This window comes from Nicotiana sylvestris, chromosome 12 (genome assembly GCF_000393655.2).
Source record: "Nicotiana sylvestris chromosome 12, ASM39365v2, whole genome shotgun sequence".
Classification (NCBI taxonomy): domain Eukaryota; kingdom Viridiplantae; phylum Streptophyta; class Magnoliopsida; order Solanales; family Solanaceae; genus Nicotiana; species Nicotiana sylvestris.
The window spans coordinates 127899136-127919275 of record NC_091068.1 but is presented as its reverse complement, the minus strand read 5'-3'; the positions used below and the strand labels follow the sequence as shown (position 1 = coordinate 127919275).

The following is a 20140-nucleotide window of genomic DNA, read 5'->3' as shown; positions in this document are numbered from 1 at the left end:
TTCCCATCACCACTTTATCACAACCACGAACTTTTCTCTGAGGATTAAGTTCCATATTAAAAAAATGCTCAATACCCATTTAAACAGTCTTAAAATACTAAAATTAATATTTCACACTGTATAGTGGTGATTATTGTTGACTGGACTATTTCTGATAAATCTACCAAATTTCATATCAATCAAAAATTGCGACCAAATTTGGAAAATTATCATTTTAAGCATTTTTTTAAGAATTTAAAATATGACCTACATTTTTTTTATCATATACCAATTCATGTCAAATCAACATGTGTTATCATGTTCCAGATTAGACATATAAAATGATAGAAAGAATGACTTTTCGTATGTAAATCACATTTTAATCCGTCAAACCTCCAAAAAACTCACCTAAACGATCCCAAATCGTCAAAAGACGATGTGATTCATTGCATAGCAGTGAGTTCTTCTTAAATGATCGTTTCCAATGATCCTACCGAATTTCAGGTCATTCGGAGATCGTGAAATTCATGATCGCCAAAAACTAGACCAAATTCGAATAAATTATTTTTTTGGCGTAGTCAGGATTAAATCCATGTGATTTGCATTCTTGCTATATATCATATCAAGTTAAATCATCATGTTTCAGATTTAACACAAATATAGCCGATATATAAAGAATAATTTTTCATATTTATAACAAATTCAATTTAATAAACTGCTTGAAAACCCATCTAAACGACGTCAAAATGCCAAAAAAAATAACATGATTCACTGCATAGCAAGGAATTTTTTTTCACTAGATCGTTTTCGATGAACCCACCAAGTTTCAGGTTAATCGGAGTCCGTCAAATTCATGACCACTAGCCTGTAACCAAACTCGGAGAATAACCGTTTTAAGTAGTTTCATGAATTAAAATAAATATGATATTGATTTCCATTCTCCTTATAATTACACTATGAGCTCAAGGCATATATTATTTTCTTCCTATTTCTAGGATATATAATATCTCCTTTTGCAATAAATTATCCTTTTATTAAATACATAAGAACCTGAGATATTATATTTTCTCCCGTTCAGTGAAAACCCCAATATCTCTTCTCATGGGTGGAGTTAGTTTCACTAGTACCCAAAGATAAATACTCTTTTTCTAGTTATGAACCTCCACCATTAATGTAGATTTCTCAAGGATAATTTTCACATGGTATATTAAACATATTTCAATGACTCAAATAAATAGACCATTTTGTGGATCCTACTTATTAATCATAATGCTCAATCCATGAATAGATATAATTTCACATGTACAAATTTACTAAGAATTTTTCATGAGTTCAAATAAACAAACCACTTCAGTGGTAACTATTTATTACTCATAAAATTCTCAATTTACAAGTGAATATATATTTAGCTCATAAAATTATTTTATGGTAGACCATAGCTTAAAAGTCATACCAACATTATAAAACTCATACAACATACCGTCATATTTCACTTAATTAGAACCTCCAATCAGAGAACAAAATTCTTCATCGAAAATCCAAACTAGTAATCACGTAGGGCATGAAAATATAAACTTAAATTTGAGAAATTTTTTATGCACAAACATGCCAAACGCTCCAATCATTAGTCATCCAGGATATCAAATAGAGAATTTTACTTTCTTACAAAATAATTATATCATTACACAATATGAATTATACCTTGTAAGACCTAGTCAATAAAATCTTACACCTCTATTATTGAATTTAATACAACAACACGTTTATTTGCTAATAGTCAATGTGTAAACCTATTATATGACTAGTATTTAATCATGGGGACCATGGGGAGTCATCCCCAACACCATTGAATTAAAAAAGAATTAAAATTATTAAGAAATAATTTCCAGAAAATAGAAAAACGTCCAAAACACAGTCCAAACGACCTCAAAACGCCGAAAAATACCATGATTCACTGCTAAAGCAGTGAGTTTTTCTCATCACGGCGTTTCCGATGGACCCACCAAATTTCAGCTCAATCGGAGTCCGTCAAGTTCGCTGACCTCCGAAAATTCCGGCTATTCGGTCAAAAACAGGTTTTGCGTTTTTCTAGGGTTTACCCCAAAAAATTCAGATAATCTCAATCAAATATCAATAAGAAAACATATATCTCATGATTATAAGAATAATCCATAAATTATGCACAGTTAATTCACAAAACAGCAGTGCAGTTTTTCAGAAAACCACATATATATGTAATTCAAAAAATGCACATAAACACCATATTCTTGTTTCATGAAAAACTTAGTTATCTAATTAGATGTGAGTGAGCTCTGATACCAATTGATGGATTATTATATGCAGCGGAAGCAATCCCAGTATCAAAATCACATGTAATTTAGACAACTAGCATAAACGGGATTTCACGGGTTACCTCTTGAAGCGTGAACATATCTCTTCTACCACGTGAGCCTTCAGTTCCATAACTTCTCAATGGAATCTCCATCACCCGCACAATCGTGATCCTCGAACGTTCCACGGTCTTCTACTGTGTTACCCAAATAATACCCGAAAATAGCAATTTCGTGTGGGCGAAATTTCTAGGAAAACTTGGCTGAAAATTTCAGCCACCATGTACTCATCCCTCTAGGTGGAAAACCTTATGTATTTATAGCACAAGTTTTAAGGGTTAAGACCCTTTTCCAAAACCTGTTAGGTTTTCTTTTCCACCAGAAAAAGGATTCCTTTATTTCCTATTATTTAGGCACAGTAGGGACCACAGAATTTAATTAACAAGGCTTCCAATTATGGAATTAATTTGTAATTTTCGAAATTAATATCCACCATAATTAATTACGAATTATTCCACTAAAAATTCGTAATTACACTCCTTATTCAATTTCGAAATTCATCCATTAAATCTTATTTAACTCCCCATGTTAAGATTCAGATACGAATCAATTAAATTAAATTACTGACGATTTAATTTATTGATTATTTCCTTTAGACTTTCGCTTAACTTATTTCATGTGTCGGATACAAAATCCACCGGCCGGGTTTACACATGAAAACTTATAAGCTTTCATAAAGGTATATCATCAATCTCTAAACCGAGACATGGATTCCATCAACTAACTATTACTTCGCCAATGTATATTATTATTATCCAATTTACCAGGCATATTGACCCACGAAAGAATCTCGCCTTTTAATAAATCAAAACAATAATAATATACACAGCTAATAATAATTATATCAAGATTAAGAGTATAAGTACATTTAATGGCTAGAGAGTTTATTTTATTAAGTCAGTATAAAATACTTATCTCTACCTGGTCCGTTCAATACATACAAAATGTACTAGCACAAGAAGTTGGAATTAAACCATTCCCATAATCAAGATTAATTATATTTAATCTTGTGCTACAATCATTCCTGATGGTTTGTCCAATTCCATCATTAGATTGTGAACTCAAACTTTATACTTATAAGAACTGATGATTTAATCTTCCGTGTATAAGCTAAACTCTATACACTAAATCATCTACTATATAAGCAAAGGACACAAACTATTATATGATCTATTTAAAACTTTATTAAAACTGAATAAACAATTATTTCATAATAAATACTATATCTAAACCAAACTCATGGTTAATAGTATATATCCCAACACCCACGTGGTCTATAAGTTGCAAAGAAAAAGATGAAAAGTAGGTAGAGTTTTAGCTTATAAAAGATGGCACAAAAGTCCATTAGTACACCACTAGTAGTACCCTATTTTGGTCATCGTTTTAACTAAAATAAAACAAATGTGTAGTATGTATTATGTATATCATTTGGGATACGTGGTTGTGTTTAGCTCAAGTCTCGAATTTTCCACCATCAGACTTGGACATTATACTGATGCAAATTTAACACATACACGAAAAGAAAGATTATACTCTTTCAATTTATATGAGCTTATTTGACAAGATACAAATTTTTTAAGAATACAAAAGCTTTTAAAAGTTGTGATATTACATGTGATAACGTTTGTGACTATTGATTCAGACGATAAAATATCTAGAGAACTAAACTGCCTCAAGATTTTAATCTGATTAAAGAAACAATTCACATCAGGATTACCATGTTAAACTGCATGCCCCCTTCAAGTAAATACCTTTTTTGTTAAATGTAAAGGGTTACACTTATCTCAAAACAAAATTTCCAACCCAAATGCAGCATTCTAATAGACGTAGGAAATTGAGCAAACGTTAGCAGCTGCTAATGAAGTAAAACCATAACTGCATTGCATACCCTGCCTTGGTTTAATCATTTATCAGCAGCAGGTATAATATGTAGAGAATAATAGAACAAAAAAATCTTTTAATCGATGGCTATAGAAGATCCAAGTATAAATTATAAACTGAGAGCAAAGGAGGGATTTCGAGCGGAGTAATAAGCCCATTTTACAGGGTTGCAATGTAAAATAAGAAAATAGAACTTTTGACAATCTAACTATACAGGTCATCTTCATCTGCTCCACCAGCTGAAGTTGCAAAAGGATCAGCAGTTCCAGTTGCTCCTCCTGCCGTGCTCGTCTCTGAGAATCGGAATTCAGTACCAAAACCTCTAGACTGCTGCAACGTTTGAGCAAAGGCCTGGTACTTGCGAATATCTGCGTCACTAACACTCCTCCTAGCATACTTCATTGATTCCTCAAAATGAGCAGGCTTGATCTCTGCTACCTCATCATCAACGTCTTCCTCCATGGCCTCAGGATTCTCGCTTCTCCTTTTCTCCCTCTCAATGTCCTGCAAAAACACATCCGCATTAGTTTTCCAAAATCAATGACTACATTCATAGGTACCAAAGGATGAGAAGATCTAGGGCACTTACTTTCTCAATGTTTTCTCTGATAGCGTATTTGCAAGCGCGTTGACAGATTTCTGTTATGTCAGCTCCACTGAAGCCCTGTGTGTACTTCGCTAGAGCTCTTAGATCGATATCCTTAGAAAGGGGTGACTTTCTTAGGCACGCCTTGAAAATTTGGTGACGAGAGTCTTCATCGGGGAGAGGAATATAAATCAACTGATCAAGACGACCAGGCCGTAGAAGTGCAGGATCAATAATGTCGGGCCTGTTGGTTGCGCCAATAATGAATACTGTCTTCTTAGCATTCATGCCATCCATTTCAGTAAGGAGTTGATTCAAAACCCTATCAGCAGCTCCACCAGCATCTCCCACACTACTTCCTCTCTGAAAATTTAAGTCCAGTCATTAATATAAAAAACAAATGATCCACAAAGAAAAAAGTGAAATTAGCATAGTCATAGATTACTGGTTGCAAACGAGATAACACACCTGTGTGGCGATAGAATCCAGCTCATCAAAGAATAGGACACACGGAGCAGACTGTCGAGCCTTGTCAAATATTTCTCTAACATTGGCTTCACTCTCTCCAAACCACATGGTAAGCAATTCTGGACCCTTGACACTGATGAAGTTGGCCTGACATTCATTTGCAATGGCCTTCGCAAGCAAAGTTTTCCCACATCCGGGTGGGCCGTAGAACAGGACTCCCTTTGATGGAGACATACCAAACTTCTCGAATTTCTCAGGATGTTCCACCGGATATTGAACAGTCTGGTCAACAAGTTGAATTTAAACAAAACAATTAAAAATAACAGATTGAAATAAATTAATATGGTAATTTCATCAGGACCCTAATATGAATCACCAGTATGTTCAGTATATAGAAGTACCTCTTGGAGCTCACGCTTGACATTCTCAAGGCCTCCAATGTCCTCCCAAGAGACATTGGGAACTTCAACAACCTGCTCAACCAAAAGCTACATAGTTAGATTCAAATGCAAATTTAGTAGCGTCCTAAACAGATTACGAGAGAAGTTTAGACATACAGTTTCACGCAAGGCAGAGGGATTGCTCGTTCCAAGAGCAGTTTGGAAGTGCTCATTTGTCACAGCCATGGAGTTCAGTATCTCTGCATCAATGGTCTCATCCTCCAAATCTATCACGTCCATCTTCTCTCTGATGCACTGAAGTGCAGCCTCGGTACACAAAGCTGCTAAATCAGCACCGACATAACCATGTGTGTCCTTGCCAATTCTTTCTAAATCAACCTGCAAAGAAAGAAATCTCAAAGTCAACAAAATGCAACTCCTTCTTGGAATGGAGAAGATTTGAAAACAGCAAAAAATTAAGAGGTGAAATTACTTCTTCAGCAAGCTTCATGTTCTTCGTATGGATACGGAGCACCTCGAGACGCCCCACTTCATCTGGAACACCAATGTCTATTTCTCTGTCAAACCTGCCAAACCTTCTTAAGGCAGGATCAATGCTATTGGGGCGATTAGTGGCACCCATAACAATTACATGGGCACGTGATTTGAGACCATCCATCAATGTCAAAAGCTGGGAGACAATCCTCCTCTCAACCTCTCCATGTGTCTTCTCACGTTTAGGAGCTATTGAGTCAATTTCGTCGATAAAAATGATTGATGGTGCATTCTTTTCAGCTTCCTCAAATGCTTTCCTAAGATTGCTTTCACTTTCTCCAGCCAATTTTGACATGATCTCTGGACCATTAATACAGAAGAAGAACGCACCAGTCTCATTTGCAACTGCTCGGGCTATTAAAGTCTTTCCAGATCCAGGAGGTCCATACAACAGAATTCCTTTGGGAGGCTTGACACCAATGGATTTGAAGAGTTGTGGGTGCCTTAGTGGAAGCTCAACAAGCTCCCGTATTTGAGCCATTTGTTTACGCACGCCCCCAACATCATCATAGCCGATCTCATCTAGCCTATTCTCGTCTTCCCTACTCACAGGTTCACCCTCACAAAATATCTCAGTATCAGGGGCAACAACACAATATTCAGGAGGATCAGTCTCAATAACCTTGAACTCCACACTTCTCATCCCTCCCCTTACCAGGAAAAGATCACCCTTCCTCACTGGTCTGTATGCTTCAAGGAAATAGGCTGCAGAAGAACAAAATAAAGAAGTAATAGCATATCAGCATTTGTCTACACAACTATGACAGAAACACATTACTTTAACAAGAAACATGAGTGCTGATTATGAATACTCATAAAAACTGCTAGTGTATCTAAAGTCTTCATCACCAAAAATTTCAAAATTGAGAAGATATTAGAATAGATAAAAATGCATGACAAGAATCTGATCTTGTTCTGCTTGTCAGTTCTCACCTCCAAAATAAAAGAAGCTTCGATGAATCACCACATGGAGCGATACTAATGTTGTTAGTTTGCTTAATATGAGTTATAAAGAAGGTTTCATAGGCAAGATGAATGGCACAGAGCCTCTGCAAAGAGAATTTATCTTACTACAGTATATTATAAGCTAAGTCTGGCCTCTTTATTATGTGTGTACGTACACCTAATCGCACTTCCAAATTCAAAGCAGTAGCAAGGCAGTTCATGCAGGTCAAAGCAGTAGCAAGGTAATATTAAGAAGAAATCAAAAAACATCTGAACACTTACGTTTTAAGTAAGCATCGAAGAGGTTCCCAGTGACCCCTTCAATGGTATCATCAATGGGAAGAATGTGTACACGTTTGCCATACTTGACATCAGGACACTGATGCACAGAGACAACATCACCAAGTCGAACCCTTAGGTTATTTCTGACAACCTTGTTCATCCTGATCTTCGGCTCGTCACAGGTGTCATCAGCAAGAGCTATGCAGATTGTATCTTTTCTCTTCTTACCCTATAAACCAAACCAAAGTTCAGAAATTAAACTGTGTATAACCATAAGATCCTCATAATAATCATATGATTCATATCCCAGCATCCAGGTTATTATCAGGCTCTTCTTGGATCACCATAATATAGTGGCATTACAAAGTAAACCAATATATTCTCAAGTTTGCATCTCATGTAGCATAAAGAAGTACAATCACTAGGACTAACCAAATCTACTCATCTGAACTTTGGGGGGGGGGGGGGGAAACAAAAAAGGGGCATAAAGACAACCAAAAACCTTCAGCATGTGGTCACGTTAATCACTTAGAGCCCGTTTGGCTTAGCTGATTTAGATTAGCTGATAAGCATTAGGTGCTGAAAAACACTTTTAAGTGCTGAAACTGATTTAAAAAATAAGCAGTTACTTGTTTGGATAAAAGTGCTGAAATTAATAAGATGCAGCTGAAGAACTGGGTATTCGAAGAGTTTTGTTTTAAAAAGAAGTATTTTAGGGATAAAATAGTAAATATTTTGGTCAAACTTAAAGTGCTTATAAGCTGAAATTTGATAAGTTGGGGGAGACCAACCTATTTTTGGCTTATAAGCACTTAACTTATAAGCACTTTTAATTTTACCAATCGCGTAGATAAGCCAAAAAGTGCTTATAAGCCAGTTTGACCAACTTATAAGCTTAGCCAAACACCCTATTAATCTCTTCAAAAGATACAAAATAAACACAAAAACAGAGCAAAGACAGATTTTAATAATTATCACCTAATTGTAAAGCAAATAAACACAGATTTTAAAATAAATACAAAATAAACCCTAAATCCAAATTCAGGATTTGAGACAAAATCTGAAAACCTAAGTTTTTTCCACACATCAACATTATCCTAAAACCATCATATCATGTGTGAAATTTAACCAAAAAAGCTACCAAAGTTTAAACGTTTGACAGCTAAAAACAGCAAATTAAAGTAATTTGAACAAAATCATGGGTAAAAGCCAGATCTTGATCAAGAATTCAGAAACCCAAAACCCAAATTCAGATATCCAAGCAAAACTCCAGAATCCCAATCCAAAACTTACACATTGACCGCCATTATCAAAAATCATAGTAGAAAGAACTAAAATTCATCAAACCCCTTATATAACCAGTGAGTCTTAAACCCACAAAAGCTACCAATGTTCAAAACTCGCAGAGCTAAACACAGAAAGATCAAGTAACTTCTAACAAAATCATGGTTAAAATTCAGAACTTATATAATGAGTGAGACACACAATAAGCTAACAAAGTTAAAAAGTTGCACAACTAGACACAAATTATTCAATTAATTCCAAAAAAACTCTCACATTAACCGTGATTATCAAAAATCATAGTACAAATTACTAAAACCCCGTCTAATCCCTTATACAATGGGTGAGGTTTAAATCCACAAAGCTAACAAAGTTTAATACTTGCACAGCTAAACACAGAAAATTGAAGTAATTTTAACAAAACATGGGTAAAAACCAGGCCTTTATCAAGATTGCAGAACTAAGACCTCATCAAACTCGACTTAAACCCACAAAAGCTAACAAAGTTTAAAAACTTGCACAGCTAAACCCAAAATATTCAACTAATTCTAGCAAAATAAAGGGCAAAAATCTGACCTTGATCAGGATAGTGTCACCGCGAAAAAGCTGAAGCTTCTCCATAGTATCAGGGTGAAGAGCAACAACAGAGTTGTCATCGTTGATTGCTTCATCAACAACAAGGCGATTAGGCGACTTCTTCCTCTCCAATATCGCCGTACTATAGTCCCTCTTTGTCCCTTTCCTGTACACATATTTACATAAATACCACAACAAAATCGAAGATCAAAATCACAAACTAAATCTACAACGTGTTGTTTCGTTGTAAAGATCGGGAAAAAGGGTACTTACGAATCGGAGGATTCAGCTTTGTTAGTCATGATTTTTGCAGAAGTTGATAGGTCTCTGAAGAGTTTCTGATTTTGTGTAATGTTTGAAGGATCTGCCCATGGGTGGGGAAACGAGGAGTTTATATAAAGAGTGTTACTCCATTTCTTGTTAGGAAAGAAATCCTTTTTTGTTTTTGTTTTTGTTTTGATTTTATCACTTAAGTATTTTTTTTTTCTTTTTCCTTTTCATTGTTTAAGAGGGATATTAAGCACTTCTTCTTTCTTTTCTTTAAAAGAAAAGCAAATATTATCACTGCTTCTATTTCCTTTGTCGAGACGAGTTGCTCCGATGATAAGCAACCTGCACTTCTAATCAAGAGGTTGTGAGTTTGAGTCTCCTCAAGAGCAAGATTGGAAGTTCTTAGAGGAAAGGATGCCGGAGATCTATTTGGAAACAACATCTCTACTCCGGATAGGGGTAAGATTTGCATATACACTAAAAGACCCCACTAAATAAGATTATAATGGGTTGTTTGTGTTGTTGTTGTCGTTGCTTCTATTATGTGACCAGTCCAATTTCTAGAATTTTTTTCTTTGGCCTAGCATCTTCCAGCAATTTAATTCGAACAAGAAAAAAATTCAGATACACTAGCAACAATAAATTTTAAGCAATAATAATTAATAATAAGCAAATTAATTTTCTCTGCTTTCTTATTTTAATTAAAAGTTAATTTGACATGTGCACTATAATTATGGTATCACTTTAGTATTAATCAGTCAATCAATGTCATCTCAATTCCAACTAGTTGGAAGCGATTGTACGCGGAGCCAAAAATTTTGTATAAAAGAATCGGGAAAAAGTCCAAAATTGCCCTTAAACTATCTGAAATTAGTATAAAAATGTCCCCTGTCCATCTATTTGAATAAAAATGCCTTTAGTGTTATTTTTTTGGCTCAACATTACCCTCGTTACTAACAAAAAAATTTTAATTTCTTTTTTTTTAATTAATATCCACACGTCACCATTCCATTGACCTAACTTGAACTTCAACCAAAATATTATTAAACTCACCCATAATTCGTCCGAATATAGACCCGCTCTGATTCTAAAACATAACTCTCTCTCTCCCCTTGTTCTTCTTCTCCTCGGTTCTACTTGGGCGGAATCCACAGATCCGCCGGAAATAGCAACAAACACAACAACCAATCTCACTTGCAAATTATGGATAGAAAATCTTTTTTTTACTAGACTTAGCGCAGTAATCTAATCGAAAAAAAAGTAAATCCATAATAACAAAAATGATTTCAAAAGAAGAAAACAAATACTAGTAAAGAAATTATTTAAAGAATTGCCAACTATTATTAGTACATCATATGAACCCAATGTGTATGATATGTGATAATTGCACAATACCCGTTACAAAGAACAGAAAAGCTTAAATATTAATAGAACAAATAGTAAAATAAATTAAAAATAAAAATACAAATTACATAAACAATAAAAAAGATTAAACAAAATCCTTAGATTTTCATAGAGGAATGACAAAAAATAATAAAGAAAACCACCCGAAATTTCAAATAAAAAAAATACAATGGGATCAGATCACCCTGGGCTACTGAAGAGTCATCTGGAAAAAAAATACCCATTACATAAACAAAAAGAATCTAAATTTTTTACATAAAGAAGAGTATGGCACTTCCTTCCATCTTCCATAAAAATTATTCTAATAGAGAACTCAATTTTGGATTTGCCTCATGAATAATCGTAGACATACACTCGTACAAAAAATGCTCATTAAAACGAAATGGCGAAGAGACAAAGGTGAGAGAGAGAGAGGGTGTGTGTGTGTGAGAGAGAGAGTTATGTTTTAAAATTGGGGCAGGTCAATATCCGGGAGGCTTACATATGGGTTTAATTATAATTTAACTTAAGGTTTACGTTAGGCCAATGGGACGGTTACACGTAGATATTAATTAATTTTTTTTATTTTCTTCAGAATTTTCTATTAGTAATAAGGGTAATGTTGAGCCCAAAAAATAACAGTAGGGGCATTTTTATACAAATAGGTGGACGAAGGACATTTTTGTACCAATTTTGATACTTCAGGGACAGTTCTGGCACTTTTCCGTAAAAGAATTTAAGAAAATAACAAAAATTAGAATGTTACACTTGAGGCTTGAAATGTGACCTAAAACACTTTTTAAATCTTGTTACCGCTTCATTGGACTTTATCCTTGCAAGGGGGATTCAATAGTTTACCTATCGACTTTGCAGCAAAATCTCAATATAATTAGAATATTATATTGAATCCCAAGAATGTTATCTTGTTACAACGAAAACAAAAATTAGAATGTTATACTTGAGGCTTGAAACGTGTCTAAGTAGTGTGTCTTAGATACACTTTTGAAAGGTTGCGTGTTAAAAGGTTTCTCGTGAAGGAAAGGTGTGTAATAAGAGTTTCGTTGCAAGGTTGATGAGTAAACTATGTATTTTGCCTAAAAAGAATTTATTTTGCTCTATTACACATTATAATTTCTCGAACTCTTTTTAAATATTTTAAATTATTAACTTTGTTTATTCATAGCACTTTTCACATTAAAATATATAAATTTTAATTCAAAAGAGTTAAAAAAAATATACCTAAATTCGCACTAAGGTTAGGCTTGATCCTCATACTGGAAACCCCTTTACATAAAATGGGAGGGAGAGAGCATATTTCATTATTTTATTTCAATCGCAAAAATATGCAAGTCTATGACCTGAGCCTTGAGGTAAGTTTCAATATTACATTGGCCTTACCCTGACTGTGTCTAGAACAAGTCATATGACACTGAATTTACGGGTAAAAAGAGGGTTGTTAATATTACTTTGTCGATTCGTACTCGAATTTTGAGCATGAGAACTTAATTATTTGGAAGCAAGGCGGGCTCAGAATTTGAGTATGAACTGGGCATTATTATCTTTAGATATGTCAATTACTAGTGATAAAATTTAGGCAAAACCCTTAAATGACCCCTTAAACTCGGCTTTGCTTTTAATTTTGATACATTTACTTTAGCCTTTTCTATTTTGACACTCAACTCATTCCTTCATGTGTTACTTAAATACAAAATGCTGACTTGTCACATTGAGTGAATTTCCACACCCAGGTTGCGCGTGAGGCTATAATTTTAGTCCCATTTTAACGATAATAAATCTTACCATCGGGCCCGCTTTTATATCCGATTTGCCTATCTCTTTCTTCATTATCATATGCAAAATAAGCTCTAAATGTCAAAAGCTCCATCTCCATGAATATTCAAAGACTGCATTGTTTCTTCAATTTGTTGAACCTTTACGTTAAATTTATAAGAAGTTGAACTCTATTATACTAGTTGTCTTCTTCTTCTTCTTCTTCTTCTTCTTCTTCTTCCCTAAAGTATAGCGCGGTTCTATATGTATATCGCATGTATTAACTGCGTTATATATATAAAGCATGAAATCACCACATTCACTACAAGAAATTAGACTTTTAGTGGCGACTAAAGTCGCTAAAAAAACCCACAAAGTCGCCGCTAACGATATATAGGAGCGACCTTAGGGTTGCTGCAGGTACAACCGTTACTGAATGTTTTTTGTGGCAACTCCTTGGGGCGCTACAAAAAGACATATTTGTAGCGACTGTAGTCGCTACAAATAGTGAATAAATATGCGACAAAAAAGTGTTTCCCAAACCAAATTTTTGGTAGGTCGACACTAAAGGATTACAAGTAGTAGCGACTACAGTCGCCACTAAAACTTCTATAGTTTCAGTGGCACCTCTCGTCGCTACAATATCTTGAAATTTAGTGGCAACGTTGATGGCCGTAAATACTGATTGCTTTTGCAACAAGGTTATGTCGCCACTAAAAACCTATTTTCCCAAAAAATATAATGGTCAAAATTCAAATACATTTCTACCAAATTGCTATCAATATATAAAGCATCCAAAATTATTGAACAACCAATAAAAACATATCTCAAAGTCAAATATTATAAATACTTTCATGAATACAAAGTTAGTTAAATATATACTACACAATACTTCATTGTTCGTTATCATTGTACGCATATACATACGATAAAAAAGAAAAAGTAGAATATTAAGTGTCTTCAATCTCCTCCTTGGTCAATGCCGCTTGTGATCACGTTTAAGAAACCTTGTCCCTGTTATTAAGGAAAAATTACACATAATTACTTTGACAATCTCATAATTTAAAGATAATAGCAAAAAGGGTGATCACACTTGATTTAACTATTTTATTAGCTATTAGGAAAAGAAAGTTTGATATCAAAAAGGCTATATAGGAAAAGCTACCAATATCAAATACATTAACCGCTAGAAGTAGATCCAGAGGCATTGGAAATGTATACTAACTCTTAAGAGCAACTCTAAGAGTGCCAGGTTTATTCACCCATTCAACAACCCAGCATTTCAAGTCTTAGTGGCAGGATTTTCTTTAACTAGCAGAACCAACCAAGTGGAATAAGTTAATTCCTCTTAGAAATGTTATGACAATCTAATCTTATCTATCATATTTATTGCTCCTTATTTATATGAACCATCAATTGACCCAAGGAAGAGTTCCAATAAAGCTAACAACTCAACAAATTAAGCTAGTAAAGGGACGGATTCAAAAGAGGTAACAACATATAGAATCGTCAATACAAAGATGTCGTTTTCACTATTAGTGTATACCTAATTTATAAATATTCTTTGGAAAGGACTCTTATATGCATTTAAACGTCAAAAGAAAAACTTAGAGAGTGAGGAATATTTCCGGCACATAGAAGGTGAAGCAGAGACAAAATACCAAACATTTCTATTATGAGGCAAAAACAAACACGTTACGTACAATTACCTATTTTTTAAAGTGTAGGTATCTTAATTCCTCACATTGTCCAAATTTAGCAAGAAAACAAACCAAAGATGACCATCAGGTACTTCACATATATAAAGTAGTACAAAATCAAGCTTTTCGGAATCAAGCACAACATTTGAAGTTGTATTTCGACTACATTTAAGTCAATAAAATAGACTATTCAAAATTGCAATATGATTTTTTAAACGACATATCAGACATCAATGGATATAAATTCTCAATGTGTCAACTCTAGTTGTAAAGACTTGAAAATAACATACATATTATGCAAAAAGTGTCTTATTAAGACCTATAATTTTCACTAGCAAGCAGTAACCAGTTTACCAAAGAAACTTTAAGATGAAAGTTCACATATTAACACACACATGCCATCCTAACTAAGAACATGTTTAATAGAGTTTAGATGAAAACAGACCCATGAAGATTGCAGTTTTACTCATAGAACATGTTTCCAGATTTATACAACTACTCAAGGTTATGACATATTAAGGCATAACAGGAAGCTAATCATATTTCTTGAAGACCTGACTTAAAAAAAAGAAGAAGATGTACTCCACATTTTAATCATCATTCAGTAAGTATTCTTTTTTATTTAGCTCTGCACCTAAATATAGCATAGAACACCTACTGGTGATGAGTTTTATGTATACATGGGAATAGACTCCAAACAACAAGTCAAAAATAGTACAAATAAATGAAAATCCCTTCAGGTCACTTAATTTGTCATATCCTAAATAAATTCCTTGAGAAATATTTTAATAGTAGCGAAGAAGAGCAGACCAAATCATGTTCTAGATTGGATTAAAAAACATAGCTCGGCCTTATGCGTCCTTCAGACGAGTAATGTCCGTAGAATTATTATGATAATATTTTTCCAAGTTATACACATGTTCGTGCATGGTATAGTCGAGAAAATAACAAAATTTAGTTTTCTATCAAATTAGCTACTGATTCATGGCGTTTTACTAAAGCATAGTTTCTAAGTCATGGGTGAAAAAACTGAAGTCAGATTTTCCAATACAAATAGAATCTTTAGGAACAACAATAAACCGTATTTGTATAGTCTCTTAAATGGAAAAGAACCAAAATACATATTAGCTAAAAGGAATAAGATTTTTCCTTATACAAATAGTATCTCTTAAATGGAATAGGATTTTCCAAAGCCATGATATTTATGGACATAATCAGAACTCAAATGGAGTTATGAATCAAAACGAAGATTAGCTTTGATGAAAACACCCAAACCAAAGAACACCATTGTAGATTTCTGAAAAAAGTATTTATAATGTAAGTCAAATTTTCACTGCTCTTCTATATCATAAGGGCAATTTATTAGTGTTGGCATTCTAATAGTGAGAGTTACTGCCCCATAATACTTTTATTATAAATATTATATCTAGTACAACTCCAACTTTAATCTAAAGAAGAACAAATATGAAATTCTTGACAACATGTTTTTCATTCATTGAGTACTCACTGAAAATGATTCATTAGGCATTGACATCCTAGTGTAACCAATGAATCAATTTCCTTTTGTGTGGCATCCTAAAAGTAATACCAATAGTGAATCTTAGAAGCTCCACTTATACTCCCGTCTCCCCAAGGAAAGGCAGTAAAATATAATGAAAGAATGAAATAAAAAAGGTAATTAACTTTGTAAAGCCTATGGCAATTTAGTATATATGATCAAACAATAAAACAACTATATCCAAAATTTGAACACCCCTATAATAAATAGAGGCACAACAGAAGGCCCAATCATAGATTATAGAAGAAAATAAATAACTACAAATCTTATTGAACAACATCAATGAATCTTAACAAAAACTTGTGACATTTATACAATCAAAAGAAAGACTCTTTCTATAAGAGCAGCAATATACGATTGATGGTAAAATTAGCATTCTACCCATAATGAAAATCACTACAATGAACATAGACTTGCGATACCAAACCGGCAATAAATCCAAAACATTTTGAGCATCCATAAATTATACTAATTGGGAAATAACATACAAACCCATCACTAGATCTGTCATCATCCTATCCATTCCACAATTTCATATCAAATTTCATATGCTCCTCCAAATCAAAAACTAAAATTGACATTAACCCTAAAACTCAAGAGCAGAAGTTTCCAAGAATCTTCAAAGAAATCCAACTTCTCTGTTCAATAATACATTTTTACCAGATTTGAGAAAAAAATCCAAACAAAATATATAGTATTAAATATCAAGTTTCAGCAACAAAAGTTTCCTATCACACTCTAAAAATCCGAATTAATACAGGCATAAATAAGGAAGAACGTTGAGAAATAAACTAGAAAGTAAAATACCAAAAAGAAAATCTCCAAGTTGCAAACCTCAAAGGAAATGAGGAAAATACCTAAGTTCTAGGCGTACTGAAGATACGTAAGTTCCTCTCCAAAAACAAATAGATTGCTTCCATCTTCTATTCCATCTCTCAACTCGGAATCTTCTCCAACATCAACGATTCGAGCTATATAGAGAGAAGGTGGGCTCTTAATGGCTCTCATGGAAACCAATAAGAATTTCAGAAGAAGGTGGTGAAGGGATTTGGGAAAATGGAGAGTTTTAAATGGCCATCAGAGTTCTAGGGTTTTGGCAGAAAGAGATGAACGATTTGGGTAAATGAGAGAAATAAAAAAAGGCAGGAAGCATTTACTTAAAATTATAGTTTTCTAATTTTATGATGAAAGAATTAGAGGCGACTCAATCGCCTCAATAGACCTTTTGTGGCAACTTTTGATTGGCCGCTACAAATAAAATTTTTATTTTAGGAGGAATTAAAGAATTAATGTAAATTAGAAGCGACTTTAATAAAGTCGCCACTAAAAATTTACTTTTTGTAACGGCTACCGTAGTCGCTGCTAAAGCTTTCACTATTTGTGGCAACATTTTTGAGTCGCCACTAAAACCATACCAATAGTGGCAACTGAAGTGGTCGCTACTGAAGGTCGCTACAAAGAAACTAGTAATTTCTTGTAGTGATTATACATGAAACCACTGGGTGGCCCAATGGTTGAAGGGTAGTTATGAAGATGGTTTTGTCCTTGAGGTTCAAGGTTCAAATCCATACACCAATATTCTTGTATTTTTCTATTTCTTTTTCATTTTTTCATTATTTGGTTTAAGTGTTTAGATATAAATACTTTAATAGAGAAGTCTTTTATTATTTCTTTAAAAAATCAACCAATATTTTTAATAGTTATTATTTTTTGTTATACGTAAAACAAAATTATTTTTTTCCTTTTATTTTCAAATTAGAATTATAAGTTTTATTTTATAGTTAAAATTTCCATAAGAGAATATATATATATAGCTTAATCTATTGGTTGAATCATTTTATTTTTTGATATCTTTTTTTCTAAATTAGTTAGCAAATATATATTATTCAATAGATAAGAAAAGAATACATTTCAAAAATAGAAAAATATTTGGACATCTATATTATATTAAAAGAAAAATAGTGAAACATGTGATTAAGTCAAGTAGCAAGCTAAAAAGATAAGAAAAGAATACAATCCAAAAAATAGAAAAATATCTAGACATCTATATTTTTCTATTACATAGAAGAGAGAAGATGATCGACCAATGGTATATTTGTAAATCTAGCTTCTTTTAAGGGCAAAATAGTAATTGTGTCACTACTTGTTAAAATAAAACTCTAGAAGGATCCGATTTTTCATTCTAAGCTTTAACTGTCTTGTAGCCTGTTTGACCAAGCTTATTTCTGGCCAAAAGTGTTTTTTTTTCCAAAAACACTTTTGGCCAAAAATTAAGGCGTTTGGCCAAGCTTTTGGAAGGAAAAAAGTGCTTTTGAGGAGAAGCAGAAACAGTTTTGGAGAAGCAGAAAAAAGTAGCTTCTTTCCAAAAGCACTTTTTTGAGAAAAATACGCTTAAAAGCAGTTTTTTAAAACTTGGCCAAACACTAATTGCTGCTCAGAAGTGCTTTTCAAACTAATTAGTCAAACACAAACTGGTGAGAAAGCACTTTTGAAAAAAAATACTTTTCAAAATAAGCTGATTTTTGCAGCTTGGCCAAACGGGCTATTAGTCCATACTGATGAAATATGGAATTGCTTTCCAATTTCTCCTTTGTTCTTCCAGTTTTGACTTGGTCTGTGCTACATTTCTGAGTTCTGTTGAATTTTTCTTCACTGTCGCTTGCTTTGCCTGTTGTATCCATTTGTTATTTGTTGCACCTCTTTGTTGGTAATGGGTATTTTGTGGATATCTCTTATTTATTGTTCTTTTGGAATATTTTTTCCACTGTGTACATCTGCTTTTGACATGCATGTTTGGTTTCTTCATGTATAGGTTTAAACACGATTTGGGCACATTGAATTAACATCTGGAGCGAAAATGACATAAAAACAGACAAGAGCATTGTTGCAGCCAAGGTATTTGACCATATGCCGTAAAAAACTATATCTCGGCATTAAAGGCTGAAATGTTTGAAATTGGGCTTCAATAATTGAGTTGGAGATTTTGTTAACTGATGGTTCTAATGGTTAATTGGCAATTTTCTTAATATTTATATGGCCAATTAATACCCCTCATTTTTTGAATTTATTTATAGATTATGTAACTTTGATGCAGGACCTCAATCTATTATATTATAACTGCAGATAGCAGAAAAAAGCAAGCACCTTATGCTGGAGCTTTCTTTGGAAGATGAACAACGCTAATCGTAATGTTTTGTCTGCTCAGATACAAAGAAGACGTTTATGAGCTCAAAGGAAAAACTTTAGTTAACGTTCTTCACGAAATTGTGCGTGTTTGTTCAGATTTGTTATTACTGCTTTTCTTATTATGTTTCTTTACGCAACCCCAAGGAATTGTTGGGGTTACTTTGGTGAGTAATGAGATTGCTCTATTTTAAGAAATTTTTAGGTTTGAGGAATTTATTATTGATGAACTACAATTAAAGAAAAATCGGATGAGTGGGGTAAGACCAAATGTGTAAGAAATGAAATGGATTTTGAGTTGCACCACGCGTAATTTAAAATTGGGTGTAACATGACTAGGTTGATATTTTGGGAAGTGTAACTCTTTAAAATTATAGTAATGTGTAACTTAGTTGCAAGTATTTTATTTAAAAATTGCGGAGGTTAATTTGATAAGTTTATTGTCTTCACCTTTTTCATGAAGAAGTTTATTTACTTATTTATCTTTTACTTGATTGAAAAATCTTTGAGATAGAATGCTGGAAAAAAAAAGAGATATAAAAAAGAAACAAGAAGAGAATTTAGGTTACAAGTACAATATTAGATAATTAAGAGATGAAAAAAGAAGATATTTTAATGAGAAGTACAACATTAGAAAATTAAGAGATGAAGACGGACAATGTTTATTCTGTGTTCAAAATGGGTTTAGGAATGACTACAACAACAACAAACCAGTACAATCTCACAAGTGGGATCTGAGAATGACTACATTGAAATGAAAACAAAAACACTAAGCTGATATGTTTAATGTTTCCTTTCTCTTTCTTTATTTTGGGCGACAGTAATTGACCCAGATAATATGCAAATCAAGTATATTTGTGTTCTTCTATTTGAACAAAGTAAGTAATATTTATTTCTTGCTGCTTGGGGTTTATATATATATTTTTAGCATTCATGGTATTTGGTGTTCTTTG

General features: G+C 33.3%; 1 protein-coding gene and 1 long non-coding RNA gene across 5 annotated transcripts; one reads left to right on the top strand and one right to left on the bottom strand.

Moving 5' to 3' along the window:
- Nucleotides 1–4309: 4309 nt before the first annotated feature.
- Nucleotides 4310–9751, bottom strand: LOC104234863 (cell division cycle protein 48 homolog). The gene is made up of 9 exons (XM_070165042.1): nt 9597–9751; nt 9324–9489; nt 7467–7695; nt 6178–6944; nt 5862–6083; nt 5706–5777; nt 5305–5586; nt 4840–5199; nt 4310–4754 (listed from the first exon to the last, which is right to left on the bottom strand). Exons 1-9 carry the CDS (start codon nt 9623–9625, stop codon nt 4455–4457), a joined length of 2427 nt encoding a protein of 808 aa, XP_070021143.1. The 5' UTR covers nt 9626–9751; the 3' UTR covers nt 4310–4454.
- Nucleotides 9752–18207: 8456 nt separating this feature from the next.
- Nucleotides 18208–19552, top strand: LOC104224053 (uncharacterized). Of its 4 annotated transcripts, none has more exons than XR_710268.2 (3): nt 18208–18711; nt 18817–18899; nt 19099–19552. It is a non-coding gene; the product is annotated as an uncharacterized lncRNA (long non-coding RNA). The 4 variants fall into 4 exon arrangements; XR_011404489.1 differs by having other exon boundaries at nt 18208–18718; nt 19128–19549; XR_710269.2 differs by having other exon boundaries at nt 19128–19548.
- Nucleotides 19553–20140: the final 588 nt, after the last annotated feature.

What these genes read in the sequence shown, in the direction of transcription:
- LOC104234863 (XM_070165042.1), bottom strand. Translation starts at nt 9,625, where the DNA reads ATGACTAACAAAGCTGAATCCTCCGATTC. An exon ending in ACATGAAGCTTGCTGAAGAA is followed by an intron (nt 6,084 to 6,177) that starts GTAATTTCACCT and finishes CTTTCTTTGCAG; the next exon opens with GTTGATTTAGAAAGAATTGG. An exon ending in CCTCTGCCTTGCGTGAAACT is followed by an intron (nt 5,778 to 5,861) that starts GTATGTCTAAAC and finishes TTGGTTGAGCAG; the next exon opens with GTTGTTGAAGTTCCCAATGT.